The following is a 19,325-nucleotide window of genomic DNA, read 5'->3' as shown; positions in this document are numbered from 1 at the left end:
TGCTTAACAAGCAATTCAGATTTACAAAATAAATCTAAGTTCAAGGCAACTTACCAAGTGTACGCCCATAAGCCCCTCCTCTTTACAATGTGTTTAACATCATGCTGGTATAACTTCAAGTCATCTAACTAAAACGACAAAAGAAATAAAAAGATATGTCTTTGATATACTGGAGGTTGAGGTTGTTTGCAGAGAAGTGTGCTACTTTGTCTTGTAGAAATGAAAACATACAAAGGAATTAAGAAGTTATAACAAAGTATTCACACTCACACTGTCAGAGAAACTTTCCCTCATAGTTCTTTATTCAAGTCTCCAAGTTAGAGAAGACACTGGCAGTTTGTAAGTATTTTGTAACAAAATAGACAGAAGTAGTTGTAATGTATTTGGCATTAAAAAACACTTATAAAAAACACTTAAAAACCTTTTTCTTGATACAGTAGATGTTGTCCAGTCTCTTTCAGCTAACATCCAAACTTACACTTAACTATAGACAACTATAACACCTATAATAAAGTTCAAATCAGTGTAAGACACTTGAGTTGACCAAGGCACATGAAATACACAGTGTATCCTGATGGCTGAGGTTTGAGCAGCTGGACGAAGCCAATTATCAACCTGAACTGACCTGAAAACATTCACACAATGAAAAAGCCCCATTTTTGCATATTGTCCACATGCACACAGCAATTATTGCATTGAAGTATTAGTGAATGAAGTATTAAAGACATTGTATTATTTTGCATCAGGTTCGTCAGGAGCAGAAGATGGGAAGAGGAGCGAATATGCTGGAGGAGCTTCATCCGATTGTGACAGGAAGTCTGTGTTCATCATTGGTGCAGAAGGCAGCAGGTTGTATGCAGGAGCAGTTGGGGATACGTGAAAGGGTGGAGGAGGAGGGATGGGTGGAGCTGTGGGGCAGAGGGGGTGGTTGAAATGCTGGGGCAGTGGGTGGAGGGTGAAGTACAGGAGACGATGATGAAGATAAAAAAGATCCATACGGAGAAGGCTGCTGTGGCACTGGGTTACTGTAGCCCTCACTCATGTGTGCCGGATGGGCAGAATACATGCCTGGTGACCCAGCATACACAGGTGGGTTACCTGGGTACACACGTAGTGGTCCTAATTACCTTCGGGCTCTTGGGTTTGGACATGCAGCCTCATGAGGCTGAGGGCCAGGAGCAAGGTCTGGTGGAATAACGACCACTGGGAAAATGATCTTTGGATCAGAAGCAAAGTTGATGTCCAGATACGCCTGAGAGAAAATATGACAGCCTCATTAGCACAGTATGCTTTACTTTTAAAACAGAAAAGCAGGAGAATATCTGACAATCAATTTGGAAAATTAATATCTATGGGTCAACAGTTTTACAAAACCATCTTTTTTAAACAATCACTGTCAGTGGACTTAATTGACTGTGCTTTACCATAAAGACACACTCTTGCATACCTTTAAATGGTACGTCACTGAGATGATGTTGCAGTTCTGGATTGTTGGCAGCAGATCATCAGGAATCCATATTGTACACCTGACATCCTTATGTGTTCGAGATTCAATACGTTGGTCAACCAGTCGGTGGATAACGCTATCCTGACGTCTGAAACTGCCGTTGGCATGGTACACCACTTCCTGGACTAGTCTGAATTTGGGTGTCATCCCTCTGGATGAGGAATTGTTGATCTTTGCAACAATCACCATTGTTTCACCTATAAGAAAGACAATAGAATGTTAAACCCCACCCATTTATCATTCCATGCATGTTATTTGAAAGTACAATCTAACCACAATGACTATGATGTTCAACTATGGTGTTTATAACCCCCTAAAATGTTACCCAAATTTCCATCAACCCCTTTTTTCATGCCCTACTAAAACCATCACTGACAACAGACCATTTCATCATGGCAGACATTTAAACTTGTCAAGAGCACAGGTGTCAGCCAGTATGCACCAAACTGGGGCACATGAACAGATATATCTAAATGGCACACAGCTGTTAATCATGTTATTAGTGCTTCTCCAAAAATCACACGTCAAAATGTCTGTAAGGTAAAAAAATATATATATCGCAGTGTCATTAAAATAGTTTGCTATTTTGCATGGCTGTGTCAGCCATCACTAACAAAAAATGTTTTTCAGTATCTGCCTTCGTCAGCCATCACTAACAAAAAATGTTTTTCAGTATCTGCCTTCAGCTGAAGATATCAGTGAATGTGTTTGATTGACCATATTTGAAGAGGAATATTATTACCTGGGGCATAGGCCTTCTTGTCAACGATGACATCCATGATAGCATATCCTCTTGAGAAATCCACCATGCAAGTCCTATTTTTTTTATTGATTTCTATTTTCTATATTTATTTAAGTGATATACACTCACCAGCCACTTTACTAGGTACACCTGTTCAACTGCTCATTAACGCAAATAGCTAATCAGACAATCACGTGGCAGCAACTCAATGCATTTAGGCATGTAGACATGGTCAAGACGACTTGCTGAAGTTCAAACCGAGCATCAGAATGGGGAAGAAAGGTGATTTAAGTGACTTTGAACGTGGCATGGTTGTTGGTGCCAAATAGGCTGGTCTGAGTGTTTCAGAAACTGTTGATCTACTGGGATTTTCACGCACAACCATCTCTAGGGTTTACAGAGGATGGTCCAAAAAAGAGGAAATATCCAGTGAGCAGCAGTTCTCTGAGCGAAAAAAGCCGTGTTGATGCCAAAGGTCAGAGGAGAATGGCAGACTGGGTCAAGATGATAGAAAGGCAACAGTTACTCAAATAACCACTGCTTACAACCAAGGTATGCAGAAGACCATCTCTGAATGAGCAACATGTGGAACCTTGAAGCAGATGGGCTACAGCAGCAGAAGATCACACCGGGTGTCACCTAAGAACAGGAAACTGAGGCTACAATTCACACAGGCTCACCAAAACTGGACAATAGAAGATTGGAAAAAACGTTGCCTGGTCTGATGAGTCTGGATTTCTGCTGCGACATTCAGATGGTAGGGGGTAAACAGCATGAAAGCATGGATCCATCCTGCCTTGTATCAACAGTTCAGGCAGGTTGTGGTGGTGTTATGGTGAGGGAGATATTTATTTAGCACATTTAGGACCCCTTAGTACCAACTGAGCACTATTTAAACACCACAGCCTCCCTGAGTATTGCTGCTGACCGTGTCCATCCCTTTATGACCACAGTGTACCCATCTTCTGATGGCTACTTCCAGCAGGATAACGCACCATGTCACAAAGCTCAAATCATCTCAAACTGGTTTCTTGAACATGACAATGAGTTCACTGTACTCCAATGGCCTCCACAGTCACCAGATCTCAATCCAATAGAGCACCTTTGGGATGTGGTGGAATGGGAGATTTACATCATGGATGTGCAGCTGACAAACCTGCAGCAACTGTGTGATGCTATCATGTTAATATGTACCAAACCCAAACTTTTTTGAATGAGGGCCAGATTAGATAATGTGAAAATACCTGGGGGCCAGCTGCTTCATATAGGTTATTAAAAGATCTGATACAAATCACACGAACACAACTGAGAATGTATTCAACTTTCCATCGCTCCTTAAAGCGATGGCCCTTGCTCTTGACTTTCTGTTTCTTTCCCATAGATTTTTATAATAACTACATACTGGATACCAAGGTGCCTATTCATTCCAGTGGAGTTGCTCACTGGATACCAAGGTGCCTATTCATTCCAGTGGAGTTGCTCTCCTGGCACATAAGCCAAAAAAGTTTTCTAGCTTGGGTAATATCCAACATATAACAGACTTAAGTAGTTAAAACAAAGTATTCACACTAACACTGACAGAAAACCTTTCCATAATAGTTCTTTATTCAAGTCTCCAAGTTCGAGAAGACACTGGCAGTTTGAGTATTTTGTAACAAAATAGAAAGACGTAGTTGAAATGTATTTGGCATTAAAAAAAAGTGAAAAGAACAAAAAAAAAAACAGAACATAAAACCTTTTTTCTTGATACAGTACATGTTGTCCAATCTCTTTCAACTAGTCTCCAAACATTAACTAAACTATATATAAACTATAACACTGAAAAAAAGATCAGTCTAGGACACTTGAGTTGACCAAGGCACATGAAATACACAGTGTATCCTGATGGCTGAGGTTTGAGCAGCTGGACGAAGCCAATTATCAACCTGAACTGACCTGAAAACATTCACACACTGAAAGAGTCCCATTTTGTATACAATTATTCACATGCACACAACAATTACTGCATTAAAGTATTAGTGAATGAAGTATTAAAGATATGATTTAGTTAATCAGAGTTCACATTTTAACTCAATATTAGTATTTTACTTAATAATTAACAAACTCATTCAGTCATTCACATAAATACATTCTATTATTTTGCATCAGGTTCGTCAGGAGCAGAAGATGGGAAAAGGAGCGAATATGCTGGAGGAGCTTCATCCGATTGTGACAGGAAATCTGTGTTCATCATTGGTGCAGAAGGCAGCGGGTTGTATGTAGGAGCAGTTGGGGATATCTGGAAGGGTGGAGGAGGAGGGAATGGGTGGAGCTGTGGGGCAGATGGGGGTGGTTGAAATGGTGGGGCAGATGGGGGTGGTTGGAATGCTGGGGCAGTGGGTGGAGGGTGAAGTACAGGAGATGAAAATGGAGATCCATATGGAGAAGGCCGCTGTCGCATTGGGTTATTGTAGCCCCCACTCATGTGTGTTGGATGAGCAGGATACATGCCTGGTGAACCAGCATACACAGGTGGGTTACCTGGGTACACAGGTGGTGGTGTTGAATTCCTTTGGGCTCTTGGGCTTCTATAACTCCCTGAGTGTGGGGATGTCGGATAAGGACCCATGGACACTGCAGAAGGAGGGAAGTCGCTGTAGCTCGGACCCCCAACAGCCCCAGCGGGATATGGACCTGCAGCCTCATGAGGCTGAGGGCCAGGAGCGAGGTCTTTTGGAATAATGACCAATGGGAAAATGATCTCTGGATCAAAAGCAAAGCTGATGTCCAGATATACCTGAGAGAAAATATGACAGCCTCAAATCAGTATTTTTGGGTCAATAGTTTTGCAAAATCATTTTAAAAAATCACTGTCAGTGGACTCAATTCACTGTGCTTTACCATAAAGACACACCCTTGCATACCTTTAAATGGTACTCCACTGAGATACTTTCACAATTCTGGATTGATGGCATCAGATCACCAGGAATCTTCACTGTACACCTGATATCCTTTTGTGTTCGAGATGGAATAAGTTGGTCAGCCAGTTTGTGGATAACGTTGCCCTCATGTTTGGTACTGCCGTTGGCACGGTACACCACATCCTGGCCTAATCTGAATTTGGGTGTCATCTCAGTGGATGAGGAATTGTTGATCTTTGCAACAATCACCATTGTTTCACCTATAAGAAAGACAATAGAATGTTATTATGCCAGTGCGGCACAACTTCCTCTTGTATCGTATTTCAGTTGCGCTGAAATGCTAAACCACACCTATTTATTATTCCATGCATGGTTTTTGAAAGTATAATCTAACCACAATGACTATGATGTTCAACTAGACCAGAAGAACAGACCATTTCATCATGGCAGACATTTAAACTTGTCAAGCGCACAGGTGTCAGCCAGTATGCACCAAACTGGGGCACATGAACGGACATACATAAATGGCACACAGCTGTTAATCATGTTATTAGTGCTTCTCCTAAAACGACATGTCAAAATGTCTGTAAGGTAAAAACGACTATACAGTGCATTCAATTTCTTTGCTGGCAAAAGTAGTAAGTAGGATAAGTCAATTCATGAACTGTAATGCTAACAATATTGCAGTGTCATTAAAATAGTTTGCTATTTTGCATGGCTGTGTCAGCCATCACTAACAAAAATTGTTTTTCAGTATCTGCCTTCAGCTGAAGATATCCTTCCATGTGTTTGATTGACCATATTTGAAGAGGAATATTATTACCTGGGGCATAGGCCTTCTTGTCAACGATGACATCCATGATAGCATATCCACTTGAGAAAAGCCCCATCTCCTTCTTCTTTGAACCAACTTGACGTGACTAGAATGCAATAAACAGAGTAAACAACAATTACTTTTGATCCACTTACATTATTAAGACAATGGAGGATTAAAAGGTTGATGTGTGTGATTTAAGGGGATATATTGGTAGAAATGGAAGATAATAATAATATTTCCTTTGTGTGTGATCACTTGAAAATAAGAATCGCATTTTCGTTACTTTAGAGCTACAAACACTGGCTCCAAATAGAGCCTTCACATTTTTGCATCAGCCACCATAGCTAGGAGCCCCTCCGTGACGAACAACATCAGAAAAACACTTTTTTTTTAACGTGAAACTGCTTTACCCAGTGTTTTTACAAGTTTTAATCACCTTGGGTCTCATTTATAAAACTGTGCGTAGAATCCATACTAAAAATGTACGTATGGACAAAGACTGAAAATGTCAGTTTTCCGTCTCCAAAATGTTCATAAGCACGGGTCAAAGTTTCTCCCATCAAGTCTGTTTTTATAGATCACAACTTTTGAGTGGGAAGTGCCGTACGCCTCTTTCAGGCCTCGTTTTGTGCGTAAGCAATGTTTCTAAGTGGTCCAGTTGTTTTGGAGAGGAAGACACCTCTGAGGAGGAAGTATCACCGCACTAGTATTTAAATCTTATTGCTTACCGTGCAGTATGTCATGGCGAGCAGTTTTCAGTGGAACTACATTCTACAGTAGAAATAATATCAATGAAAACTGTCCACAGCGAGGTTTGTAAATTATCCAAAGTAACTGAAACATTGTCTCTGCAAAGATACATTGCTGTTGAGGTTTTCTTAAAATGGGATTTGAGGAGCACAAATTGAAATCCAAACCCTAATAGCCTTTTTATTACAGCAGATGTTTTTACTTCTCATGGCAGGAAAAGCACATGTGGAGCTAATGCTGTTAAAGATGGCTCCGATCTATGTATTTGGTTAAATTAAAACTGTAACAGAGTATGTGTAATAGCTGGATCCTTGAAGTTACACCTCTAAATGGAGTGGTTGTCATTATTATTATGTATTAAAACTGCGCTTTTGAAATGTTGCAGTTTTTAAAAAAAAGCCTATCACCTAAATTATACGGCAGTGGTGGGATCGATTTCAGAGCTGGATATCTCAAAACTTCAGCACTTTAAAGCAGAGTTATCTGTGTGGCTCGATATAACTAGGGATAATTACAGTGTGGTTTGGGACAACTGTGATGCCTATATTTTTCATTTTCCATTGTCTGGCTCTCTTCTTTTGGGCTTTGTTTGACAGGACAGTGGTGGTGTGAAGGGGGGAAGAGAGGGGGGATAACATGCAGCAACGGGCCGTAGGTCAGAATCAAATCCAAAGCTGTTGCAGCAAGGACGTCGCCTTCGTACATAGGGCGCCTGCTGTACCAGGTGAGCTACTCGGTGCCCTTCTTCTCTGCTTTACCCCCCCATGAGAATTGCTGCGTCCAAGACAAGGATTGTTGCTGTAGCAAAACATTACAAGATGTAATCTCCACAGACTTAACTGAGGAATAAGGACAAGTAGTTTCTGTCATACAGTATCAGAGATTTTTGTAGTTACGTTTCATTTTTTACACACCATTAGAGCAGGAAGGTTTGGAAAGGACTTGGAGACAAAACGGATGTCCTTTTCTACAGTGCGGTCCATCTTCCAACTCCTGGACAGCTTGGCTTCCAGCTTGTAGACAATCTTTCCATGAGTCCCCTTGAAGGATGATGGCATGCTTCTGCAATGGAGAATGGATTCATTGTATTCAATCTGAATCAGTTGATAGAATGTGCAGGAGTAAAAGCTATCTACTCAATTTCATGGTGAAAGTGCAGACATGTTTTTACATTTTTCTTACTGTACTTACCCTTGTGGTATGTTGAAGACAAAGTTATAGACATGGGTTCCTCTGGGAACCACAGTCTCTGAAAGAGAAAGGATTTTGGGATTAATACTAACAGTGGTCTTGGCCATTAGTAGCCAATTAAACGCATTGATGGATAGTAACATTTGCACTTTATCGAAGCATTGCAGTGTATTACTCCACCACACTTCATTTCAGTATTGTACATTACTTTATTTTAAGAGCTGCAATTCAGTTATGAGTCATTTAAAAAAGAAAATAGGTCCAAATTGACCAGTTATACTAAACTTTTAGATTTGAATGTCTGTGTCAACTTGTTTTTATGTGGTATTGTTATATTTATAAATAATGGTCATGGATATTTTTACATCACTGACTGATCCTGCCATGACCATCACTGGACATAGAGAAGAGAAACCCACATAAACAAACATTCAGGGAGGAAAAATGCCTACATCATGTTTATTAGTACTGAAAGGGTTAAGGCATGCCTAACTAACAAGTCCACCGCCTACCCTGAGAGTCCTCTGAGATTAGAAACTTCTTCAGTTTAAAGTATCTCCTGTGTGAAGAGTACGTCCTGGTGTGATCGCCGCTCTTTTTCGTCCAACGTACGTCAGCGTCTCCTTTCGCTTTAACAAACAGGCTCTCAACAGTGGTGGCCTTAAATAGGACCAGTGTTATTTTCCCAGTAATAGTGTCTCCCTCCGAGAACGTCCCCTCCTCATTCAGCGCGTCATAGGTCATCGTGAAGCTTTGGATTGAAGGCATTGTCGTAGCGATCGTAAATAAATGAAGACTATGCTGGTTAAATGAAGAAATAAAGTGTATGATCGGTGAACCAGCTCATTTCCAAACGCTTTCATAGTGTGTTATGTGGGGGTTCCCATGGCGTTTCGATTCTGGGATAAGACACGCCCTATGAAGGTCTGCTCAAAGACCTCTACTGCCATCGTATGTACAAGGGGAAGACGGCGAGCTCGTGGGAAACAAGTGCAGATCACTGTGCAAAAATGGGCATTGCAATCATTCAAAAATAATGGCATGGAGCCCCCTAGTGGACAAACAGGAAAACATGTAGATGGCTGGAAGATGGCTAATTTGAGACTAATAAACTGCTCTTAAGTGAAAAATTTGGAGGATTTTTTATGTGAAGGTGCTGATATTTGCCATTAATTTTCAGGATAAAAAAAATAACTATTGAATGTATTAGTTTTAAAATAATTTAATTTGATGGGCTATTTAGACTAATTCACTAACTCTTCAACCCAGTACAAGTGTGAGAATGTGAGAATATTCACTGAAAATAGTAAGTGTAGTGCGTAGACATAATTGGACACCATGCAAGTCCTATTTTTTTATTTATTTTTTATATTTATTTGAGTGATACACATAATATATCAGCATGTAGCGGCAGTAGCTCAGTCCATAGGGACTTGGGTTGGGAACCGGAGGGTCGCCTGTTCGTAGTCCCCGTCCGGCCCAAAATATGGAGCGTGGACTGGTGGCTGGAGAGGTGTCAGTTCACCTCCTGGGCACTGCTGAGGTGCCCTTGAGCAAGGCACCGAACCCCCCAGCCGCTCGGGGCGCCTCACCAAGGGCAGCCCCCTCACTCTGACATCTCTCCACTTTGTGCATGTATAGGTCCTGTTTGTGCATGTGCGTGTCTTTCGGACCTGTGTGTAATTGACAAGCAAGAGTGAAAACATTGAATTTCCTCTCAGGGGGATTAATAAAGTAAATAAACTTAAACTTAACTTAAACTTATGTACAAACCCGAGTATTTATGCATGTCATTTCTCCCATAACAATCAAAGACAAATTGTAACTACTGCTGTGAATGGCTTATAGCACTCTTTCTGGATCATACACAATATTATATAATATTTTTCTTACACCAGTTGTTGGACCATGTTTTTATAAAGCTGTAATAATAAAATACTGCATCATAGTATTCACAAACTTAACAAAGAGTTGTTTATTTTATTTACCACTGACATCATAACAACGTTCATACCTATATTTAACAGAATGAATTGAAATTTGTAATTTCCTGGGTATGTTATGGACCACCTTATGTGGATGTCAGATGCTACAGACAAGAAGGTGGGTTAGTGTGGGTGGTGGTGGACCAGACAAACACAAGCTCCTACCTGTCAATTTGCCTCTAGACTTATGTAAGTCTTATTAATCTGTTTTATTTTCAGCAACCATATACTTTGAGGTAACTGTTTGCAGTCACAAAGACCCATTTATTTATTTATTATTAAATTTCCACATAATTTGACTAAATCAGATTGCAAGTTAGAATGTATTTGTCTGTTAGAATACAATAGAATTGAATATGCCTTTATTGTCATTGTATAAGTACTACAACAAAATTACAGGGGGCTCATCACAGTGGCATCACAACAAACACTCATACCGATACACATAATGCACGAAGAAAAGAAAAAAAAAGAAAAAAAAAGAATAAATAGAAACATTAAGTGTCAAGTGCATGATTAAAGCAATATAATAAAACCAGTAGGATAAAAACATTATTGCACAGTCCCTATTTATATTGCACAGTCCCTATTTATGAGGGAGGCTGGCTTTCCCCATGTCATTAATTTTAGCACAATGCTACATCTGAAGATATTGCTCTTAGTGGTAAGTTAATGTTAGCAATTAAAAGACAAGCATGCAGGTGTGTGATAAGCTTCTAGCTATTTTGGATCAGTAGGACCTGGTAAATCTTAAAAAAATTGTTAGCGCTAAGTCCCAATGTCCTCGGACGAGACAATACTGAAGTCCCAATGTCAAACAAGTACTTTCTAATTAACAGTGTCTTAACTTGCTACTGTTGATAAAATTGGTCAAATTTGTTGCCATATCAAACTACAAACATTCTTCATAACAAATAAACCAGGTTCAACCATAAATGTGATCAGGTTTTGGACCTTGTCCACTTTTTTGTTGGGATCGGTTGCAGACTGATTTGGCAGAGATGGCTGCCATCTTGTTTGTATATGGATTAGTGTATTGTGCTCTTACTACCACCAGATGGCACAAAAACAGTGTCCATGAGCGAGGACAACAGGTCTAAGTTGAGAAGAATGAAGTATAAGGTCAAGTAAACCCAAAATGTGATGTCCTCATATGAGGACACAGGGTCTCAGAAGGATAAAGCTCTTTTCTGACCTGCAAATCCATCAGAGTCAAACAAGAAGGACATTCTTGGCCTCCCCATCTTTTGGACTTCAAAGTGAAAAAGGAAACAGAGAAAATTAATATGCTTGTTTCCCCCCACCTAAACCTGAACCAAAGCCTAAACTTAAACATAAACACAGAGGGGTGCGCTATACATTAACAGGAGGGAAACACTGTTCAACAAGAGAACAGACTTTGACTTAACACCGGACATAAAACTGTGAAAACAGTGTGCTATGACAGCTAGTACCTATGTATCAGGTAGGGGTGTCCAAATTTTTTAGAAAGCGGCCAGATGAGATAATGTGAAAATACCCTGGGGGTCAGCTACTTCATATGGATTATTGGGAAAAAAATGATACAAATCACACAAACACAACTGTTTCATCTTTGAGTGAAAATATGTTCAACTTTCCATCGCTTCTAAAAGCCATGGCCCTCGCTCTTGACTTTATGTTTCTTTGTCATAGATTTTAATAATAACTAGATACCGAATGCTTATTCATTCCAATGGAGTTGCTATATAATGGAATTAATCAAATTTCCACATGTATTTTGTATCTACTCCGTGTTAAGATCTTATTTTCTTATTCTGAAAAGCAGAGGTGGTCATATGTGTGTCCTGGGCCAAAAAATGCCCTCAAATGAATGATTACAGAAAAGTAAAATCATCCCTTTATCTTGAACACATCCCTGATGAATATGAAGTAAAGATAATACCGTTCTATTAAAGATCTTGCTGGCAGGTATTAAAAAAGGCCATTACAGAATACTGCCTCCAGAAAACTGCCCAACTGCTAGCCTCTTCATTAATTCTGTTGAACACTTACATCTTCTGGAACAGATGACATATGACTTCAAAAAGAACTGGGAGAAAAACAGTGGAAATATGGTGTGTTTATTTAGCCAATGAGACAGACTCTGCATGAATATTTTATGTACCATAGGCTTTCATGACACCTTGATTTAAATAAGGAAAATTTGTCATTTTTGTCAACCATGACTGTCAACTCTCAGTTTTCCAGTCATACCCACGTTATGCAATTCCAAGACTGTTTAGGGACCCCAGTATGCAGAAATATTTAAACACACCATTTTGAAAAATGGCAATGTTCTTTTTAACCAGGAAGTAGTCAGCCTCACATCTTTACATCAGTGGCACTTGCGCACCGCGCCTCACGTTAGAAGGACCGTACCATTTCACGGTACTTGCAGGGGGTGGGGGTATCAGATTGCACACTGAAATGTGTTTTAATGATTGCAATATATTTATGTATTGTAATAATACATATCATTTGTATTGTCAGGAATATGAGTCAGTAAGTAAATTGTTGTACTTGATACCATTTAAGCACCAATCTTAGACCTTTTCAACGGGCTTCCCCTTGGCCTTGGGCCGGGGTCATCTGTACCCTTTGACCCCTCGTGACGGCGGGACGTGTGCATCAATTTCAAAACGGTGTGCACCGCGTTGCTACGGTTTCCAGGTTGATAGACAGGTTTCCATGAAACACTGTGAAATGGTGTGCAACAGGCTTTGAGGTATGTTTTCTCTCGTTTGGTGAGTGTGTCAGAGGTGTTGCCTAATCGGCAGCGATGTGTATATAAAGCAATATCATATATATCTTTACCTACTACTGTACGTATTATTTTTGTTTTTATGGCGCACTTGCTTTGGCAGTGTTAAATCTAAGTTTTCCATATCAATAAAGCCCAATTTAATTGAATTAAGCTAAACCTCGCCGCACAAAAAGGCGTAACACAACAGGGTGTCCAAGGCACAGCAGTTTCTGTTAAAATAAACGTTTTGCTACGTTTTGTCAGTGCTAAACCGGGCTAAACGCAGCCCATGTCTCAGCAGCCATAGCATGTAGCTCAGCCTGCCTTACGTCGTTTTCCCCCAGTGGCCACTCGCGGTATTACAGCAAAAATAATAAAAAAAAAAAAAATCCCCTACCTGTTGACAGGACACCTCGAACGGCAAACAAGGTCAACTGTGAATCTGTCTATCCTGAATTTTTGAGCCATGGCGCTTTTATATTTGTGAAACTTTTCCTCAAGCCGAGAAAAACGATTTAAATATCCGTGACGTCATCACAATGTTAAGTCTATGAGCCGAGCGGGACCAGTGGGTGTGCGCAAATTCACTGGACCGAAGAAGTAAATCCGGAAGCTAGAGAACTTTAATGGCACCATCTTGGCATCCCGGTATCTAAATTGTCACTGCTGATGTGTGAGTGTCATACTGGACTGTTAGTTTGTGATTTATTGCTGGACAGTTAGGGTTTTATTGTAACGTTATTGATGTCCAATTTTGATGGTATTAGTATTTATTAAAATAGTGTTGGAACGACCCCAGCAAACACTACTTAGTTTTACTTGGATTACTGTTGTGTGTTTGGTGAGATGACAAGCCTGATTTGATTTGATTTGAATTGATTTGAAAATGCAGTGATCTTTATTAAATAACATTGTGTTAATCATATAGGCTAGCATACTGTGGAAGACAAGACAAGGGCTGGTTAAAATTGCTCCCCAGGCTGAACTTTGGACATGGCCGCTATAGAATTGAGTTTGTATTATGGATTTGAGACACAGCTTTACTTCTCTATTGACCTTATCGCTGCAGACAACCACTGTAGGAGTTCACAAACTCAGCCCTCTGTTCACTGTCTATGGTTAAAGTCTCAAATCCAGTTCAATACTACTGAATTTGCCATCATAATGTTGTGTGTCTGCTAGTCCCTTTCTGAAATACCTCTTGCGACTCTCAAACTTTGCCCCAGTTTAGATGGTAATAGGTTAATCTCAATCAGCTGGTATGCTGTCAACAGAAGCTGCCATGGAGACAGTAACCCTGCCAATATTGTGAGTGCAATGAAGGAAGGGGGGATTAAGGCAGGGCCACAAGACAACCTAATGCAACCACTGTGTGGAAAAAAGGGACCAATAACAGAAGTATCAATAGAGAAAAGAAAGCATAGTATAAGAAGACAGGAAATGAAAAGTTCTTGCTCTTCAACATTGGCTCAGGTTAGTTCCTTGTAGTGCTATGCTGCCAAGTGTTTCTGCCTTTTTTGTCTTTGATGTTGTGTGTGTTAGTATTCAGAGTTACAAACAGATACTGGTCTTCACAATCTGCTCTTAGTCTTTTATTTCTTGGTGTTATAATTACAACAAGTAAGATTCCAACTCTTTACCTCATTTTTTAGTGGACAAACAAAAACAACCTCTGACCAGAAAATCTGTTGTGGTGTAAAAATATGTGAAGGTATGGTTGCCTAAAGTGATTATAAATGCTTGTCAAGTGTTAATCTCTGTTATTTAAAGTACATCTTGAGACAGGAAGCTTTTTATTCCTTATTATTGATTTAAGTCCAAAAGTGCCCTTTGTCAGTTGAATATGTCTAAATAGGGCTGGGCAATATATCAATATTATATCTATTGTGATATGAGATAAGATAAAAGCCAAGATTATGAATATTTTGTCTGAACTTACCAGACTGTTCTAATTATTTTATTATTTGCCTCTACCCACTAGTCATTATATCTTATCTTGTAATTATTTTGTAAAAACGCCAAAAGTCAACCATACAATATCTGTCAACACTGATATTGAGGTATTTGGTCAAAGATATCATGATGTTTGATTTTTTTCCCTAGATGTATTTTCTGAACAATTTTCCTTAGACCAGCTTTGTTTTGTTTCATAGTTATGGCTCATGTTTCTGTTGGTAAAGCCTGATTGAAAGGAAATTATACTGTATATCATGAACTCCAGCAAACTCTTTATTTTTCCAGATAGATTTAAAATACCTATTTAAGAATGAGGCCTAGCCTGTAACATTCAAAACTCACAGAAGATAGCCTCTATCTGCAATGAACAGTACAAAAAACAAACAAACTCCAAGTTCTGCAGAAAGCAAAACAAAACAATTTTTTGTGTAAAATCCATAAAATGTTTTTTTCATGTAAAGCCATATGTCCAGGGCAGCAAGAAACAACACCTACAAGTGGCAAGATTTGTGGTGTGCCCTTTGATTTTTCTTACACAAAATATGGTCAAAGGGTGGATGTCCTGTCTGGCCAGTAAAAATGGTGACTCAGCTTTTTTTTTTTTTTTTTTTTAAAGTAATCATGTAAATGAGATGTTTTTATTGTTTTATTGTGTTTATTTCAGATTAACTGGTACCCATCTCCCTGATTAAGTTATAAGTTGACATGGAAATCTCACATAGCATATGTTAAAACAAAGTTGTCTAGGAATATTTCTGTTTTGACCAAAGCAAAGTATGTGTTGGACCCAAAAGCAATGTATATTTTGTACTGTTCTATTATTTTGCCTTATTTTAATTATGGTGTGGTAGTGTGGGGCAACACATATATGATTAATATAAAACCTTTGTTTATTTTATAGAAAAGAGCAATTAGGATCATTCATAATGTACACTCCAGAGAACATACAAATAAACTGTTTATCAAATCAGGATTAATCAAATTCAAAGATCTTGTCGAATTACAGACAGTAATAGTTTTGTTCAAAGCAAAAAACAATGTGCTGCCAAAAAACTTGCAAAAGTTGTTTGTTTTTTAGTTCTATGGATCAGGATCACAGAAGAAAATATAATTTTAAACATCAGTTGACACGGACCACCTTAAAACAGATGTGTGTCTCAGTTATCGGCATTAAATTATGGAATTCTTTACCAAATGATTTAAAGGGTTGTTTAAATATTTTTCAGTTTAAAAAAATGTATAAAGACAGAATAATCAGTCAGTATGAAGCTATCGGGTAAATTACGCGTTTAAAAAGGTTTCCCACCTTTTCATTATTTATTTTATTTTCTGTGATTAATTGTGTTATAGTACTGGTGACATCATCACTGATGATGACATCATGCATATTCATTGAGTTGTTGTCATCACTCACATTCACGGAGCTGTGTCTCAAACTTGAAGTTGCTGTAATTTTTTTCAGTGCTGTCTTAATTCATGTTGTAGCTTGTTACAGAAATCATGTGTAATGGAAACAGGCAAATCGTCCATTATTAGATTATATTAGCTTAGAGTAGGGGGCAGGTATAATAAGTTTTCTTCTTCCTGGTTCTTTTCTGACCAAGGAGGGTGTAAATTGAGGGTTGCACTGTTGTTGTACTTTGTCCAGGTTGGAACAAATAAATAAATGAAATTAAGGGCAGGGCATTATGGAGAAAATCAAATATGATATATTGATCAAATACTTAAATATCAATGTTGCAACGATGTTGTCGGGTTGAATATTGGTGCTTCCACAAAATAATAATACTGAATTTTTATTTATTTTTTGATAAATAATCATCACTCATGTGGATATGATGACTCGGTGGATAATTGCATGTAGTATAACAGCTAGAAAAGTGTCGTTAATTCAGAAAATTACATCACTGTACTGTTGTGCAGCCTTTAAAAACAAGAACAGAAAACAGTCAAGATATTGCAATATCCAAAATCTAAGATGATATCTAATATGGTGATATTAATATGATATTGATATATTGCCCAGCCCTACCGTGACTAGTGGATACAGGTTGCAAATCATGGCAACGGCTTAACTGCCAATCAGATGTGAGCAGGAAACATATGAGTAAGTGTGGCAGAAATATGAAAGTAATTAAAAGTAAGAAAAGTGAGCAAATCAAATCCTGCTTAGGGCCCTCATTAAGCTAAGGACAGCCTTGCATGCTTTGAAACTCATCTACATAAGACAGAGATGAAAGTGGCTGTTAGGCTGCGCCTGGTAACATTTGTCCATTATGGACTGCGGAGGGCCATCTGTAGCATAACAGCAGATGCAGCTTCATCTCACACAAAGACCTCATTACTGCAGCGCTGCTTGTTTTGTGAAGTTTCTTTGAAATTTCTCCGCAAATAACTACTATTGGACAGTCAATATGAATTTTAAAATGTTGCGTCGAGCTGCACACTAGGTGAAAGTAAGTACTATTACAAAATACTTGTTCTTTTGTAATTGATCTATTAATGGCAAAGACTTAAATCACATCCCTCAGTAGAAGCTCATTAATCTATGCCGTGTGTATGCCCTTAGTTGGATAGGTTGTATCCCTGCATTGGGAAAAAGGGTGCCTTGGTCAAGTCCAGTCTTTATTAAGATTAATGAACAGCTTGACATTTTTAGTCCTCTGTCTGAATCGATAATTTTAATACTCATGAGGGCCAATGGGGATCTAAGCTTGCGGAACACACATTGTGGCCACAGGGCGCATGTTAAATGTCCAAGTGGTAATCAATGCAAAGAAATTAGCTATCGATCTCTTATAGTTTTGTAATAGGTTATCTATTGGTTTGCTCTTTCGGAAAATTCCAGTAGCAGTCGGATGGAATTGTGCTGGTAATATTGCTGTGGGGTGTGTGTGTGCGTGTGTGTATGCATGCACATACATCCAGCGTCTATGTGTGTGCAGGGTCACATTCTAATTAGCGCAGAGGGCAGATTGTAAATAAACATGTTGAGGAGAATAGTGTTGATCTGCATCAGATCCACAGTTCATTACAAAAAATGCTGGGAAATTCAGATTGGTTTTTATGCAAGCTTAATAATGCTCACCAGAAGAGCAGTGGTTGTAAGCAGCTATTTTGAATTAACACTATTTCCACTATTTTTCATATCCTGTATGTGGGACCACATCTTTCGTATACTAGTGGCCAATTATGACTCCAGTATCTCATGAGCATCTAAAAATATATTTCATGTGTTTATTGGTGTGTGGGGTGTAAATGTAGGTGATGAAAAACTCCTGCTATATAAATACCTGTTCAGGTCAGAAACTCTGGTTTTAACCTGAGAGAAATATGATGACACATGTGTGCGCACATCTTGTTAATAAATAAAATAAATTTGAAAAAGTACCAAGCACACTTTCTTTAGTTTTCCTGTGTTGCTAAAACAGATCTCTCTGTCTGTGTTCCCAGGACATGCAGTGTGAGTTGGATATGAATCTGCTTTGCTGGGGTAGTGGGGAGCTTGGCCAGAGTGGACATGGCAGGCCAGGGGAGATCAATCCAGAGGAGGCCCATCTGCGAGAGTTCACAAAGGCACGGCTGGGCAGAGTGAAGCTACTGGCGTGTGGATCGAGTCACTCCATTGTGGTTACAGGTACAGGTCCAAGTTCCTTTGTATACTGTTTGGTGTCTTGTATTGCACACTGTGGCCATTCACCGACGGTAAAATGCCATTCGCTATGTCGGTATGAGTTAATGCTTTACATTTGAATTTGAGTAGTAAGCGTGATTTGTGTGTGTGTGTTAGGTTGTTGTACACATAGTTGTTGTTCTATAATGCATCGTCAGACACATAGTTGTCCTATGTTTTGGTAAATGTATTGTTATGTTTGATAGGTCTTGCCATCATTGGGACAAGCCAGTCTGATATACCTTTAATACTCTGATGATCTGGTGAAAGGTGCGGCTATCCATTGAGGCTTTAGAACATTTACAGAACAATTGGCTGATATAAGCATCCAAGCCTATGGAATCCATTAGCAACTGTCATACATACTGTCTGACATTTGATGGACATGTTTGTCTGAACTACGTTGCAGAGTCATGAGTGTATGGAGTGCATATACAGTACAGGACCTGGAAAATAGATTATCTGATGGTGCAGTAAAAGGGATATTCAGTATAGGTTTCAGAGGCACCTAATGTCATATACATAGGGTTTACACAAAACATGAAGTGTCTTCCTCCCTGCCCATGAGGTAATACTGGCCTACTTATTTGCCAATTTGATAGAAACCCTGATGACAGGAAGGGCGGAGGCTCCTTTAGTACATTAGCTGGCAGTAGTCATAAATCAGTAGCCTAGATAAGTCTTATAGATCACCCCAACACAGGGATCCTATACCTCTACCATCATTACAGCGAAAAAGGTGACATTCTTGATTGATTAAAATGGTGCAGGCTAGCTTAGGCTAAATCATGTTAAGTGATGTGACATTGCAGTTTCACATATCATATTTCTGTCAAGACAATGATGGTGGAAGGCATTGTCAAGGCATGATATCTGACAACAGCAGACATCTGGGGGGACCGGAGGAGATTTATGGGAAGGTTTTAGTGGTCTGAGGGAGATGAGAGAGAGTAAAAAGTGGTCCTTTTTTGTGCATTGTCACTTCCCGAGTGACTGTAAATTTTACTCCAGTGCTGTTGGGAATTGGAGACATTTACACA

General features: G+C 39.2%; 2 protein-coding genes and 1 pseudogene across 2 annotated transcripts in view; 1 reads left to right on the top strand and 2 right to left on the bottom strand.

The window, feature by feature from the left end:
- Window positions 1-299: 299 nt before the first annotated feature.
- LOC126394211 (uncharacterized) lies at window positions 300-2,316 on the bottom strand (annotated as a pseudogene).
- Window positions 2,317-3,838: 1,522 nt separating this feature from the next.
- LOC126394109 (arrestin domain-containing protein 3-like) lies at window positions 3,839-8,819 on the bottom strand. The gene is made up of 6 exons (XM_050050727.1): window positions 8,420-8,819; window positions 7,908-7,965; window positions 7,631-7,778; window positions 5,973-6,069; window positions 5,153-5,409; window positions 3,839-5,025 (listed from the first exon to the last, which is right to left on the bottom strand). Exons 1-6 carry the CDS (start codon window positions 8,673-8,675, stop codon window positions 4,384-4,386), a joined length of 1,458 nt encoding a protein of 485 aa, XP_049906684.1. The 5' UTR covers window positions 8,676-8,819; the 3' UTR covers window positions 3,839-4,383.
- A 5,215-nt stretch (window positions 8,820-14,034) lies between these two features.
- LOC126395033 (uncharacterized) overlaps window positions 14,035-19,325 on the top strand; it is a 317,047-nt gene continuing 311,756 nt past the window's right edge. The window contains exons 1-2 of the mRNA XM_050052234.1: window positions 14,035-14,129; window positions 18,066-18,249. Coding sequence (XP_049908191.1) covers window positions 14,097-14,129; window positions 18,066-18,249 — 217 coding nt within the window. The 5' untranslated portion in view covers window positions 14,035-14,096. The remainder of the gene's footprint in view (window positions 14,130-18,065; window positions 18,250-19,325) is intronic.

The sequence above is a fragment of the Epinephelus moara genome, chromosome 8, assembly GCF_006386435.1.
Source record: "Epinephelus moara isolate mb chromosome 8, YSFRI_EMoa_1.0, whole genome shotgun sequence".
In the NCBI taxonomy this organism is placed as follows: Eukaryota; Metazoa; Chordata; class Actinopteri; order Perciformes; family Serranidae; genus Epinephelus; species Epinephelus moara.
This window is presented reverse-complemented; position numbering and strand designations above follow the sequence as displayed.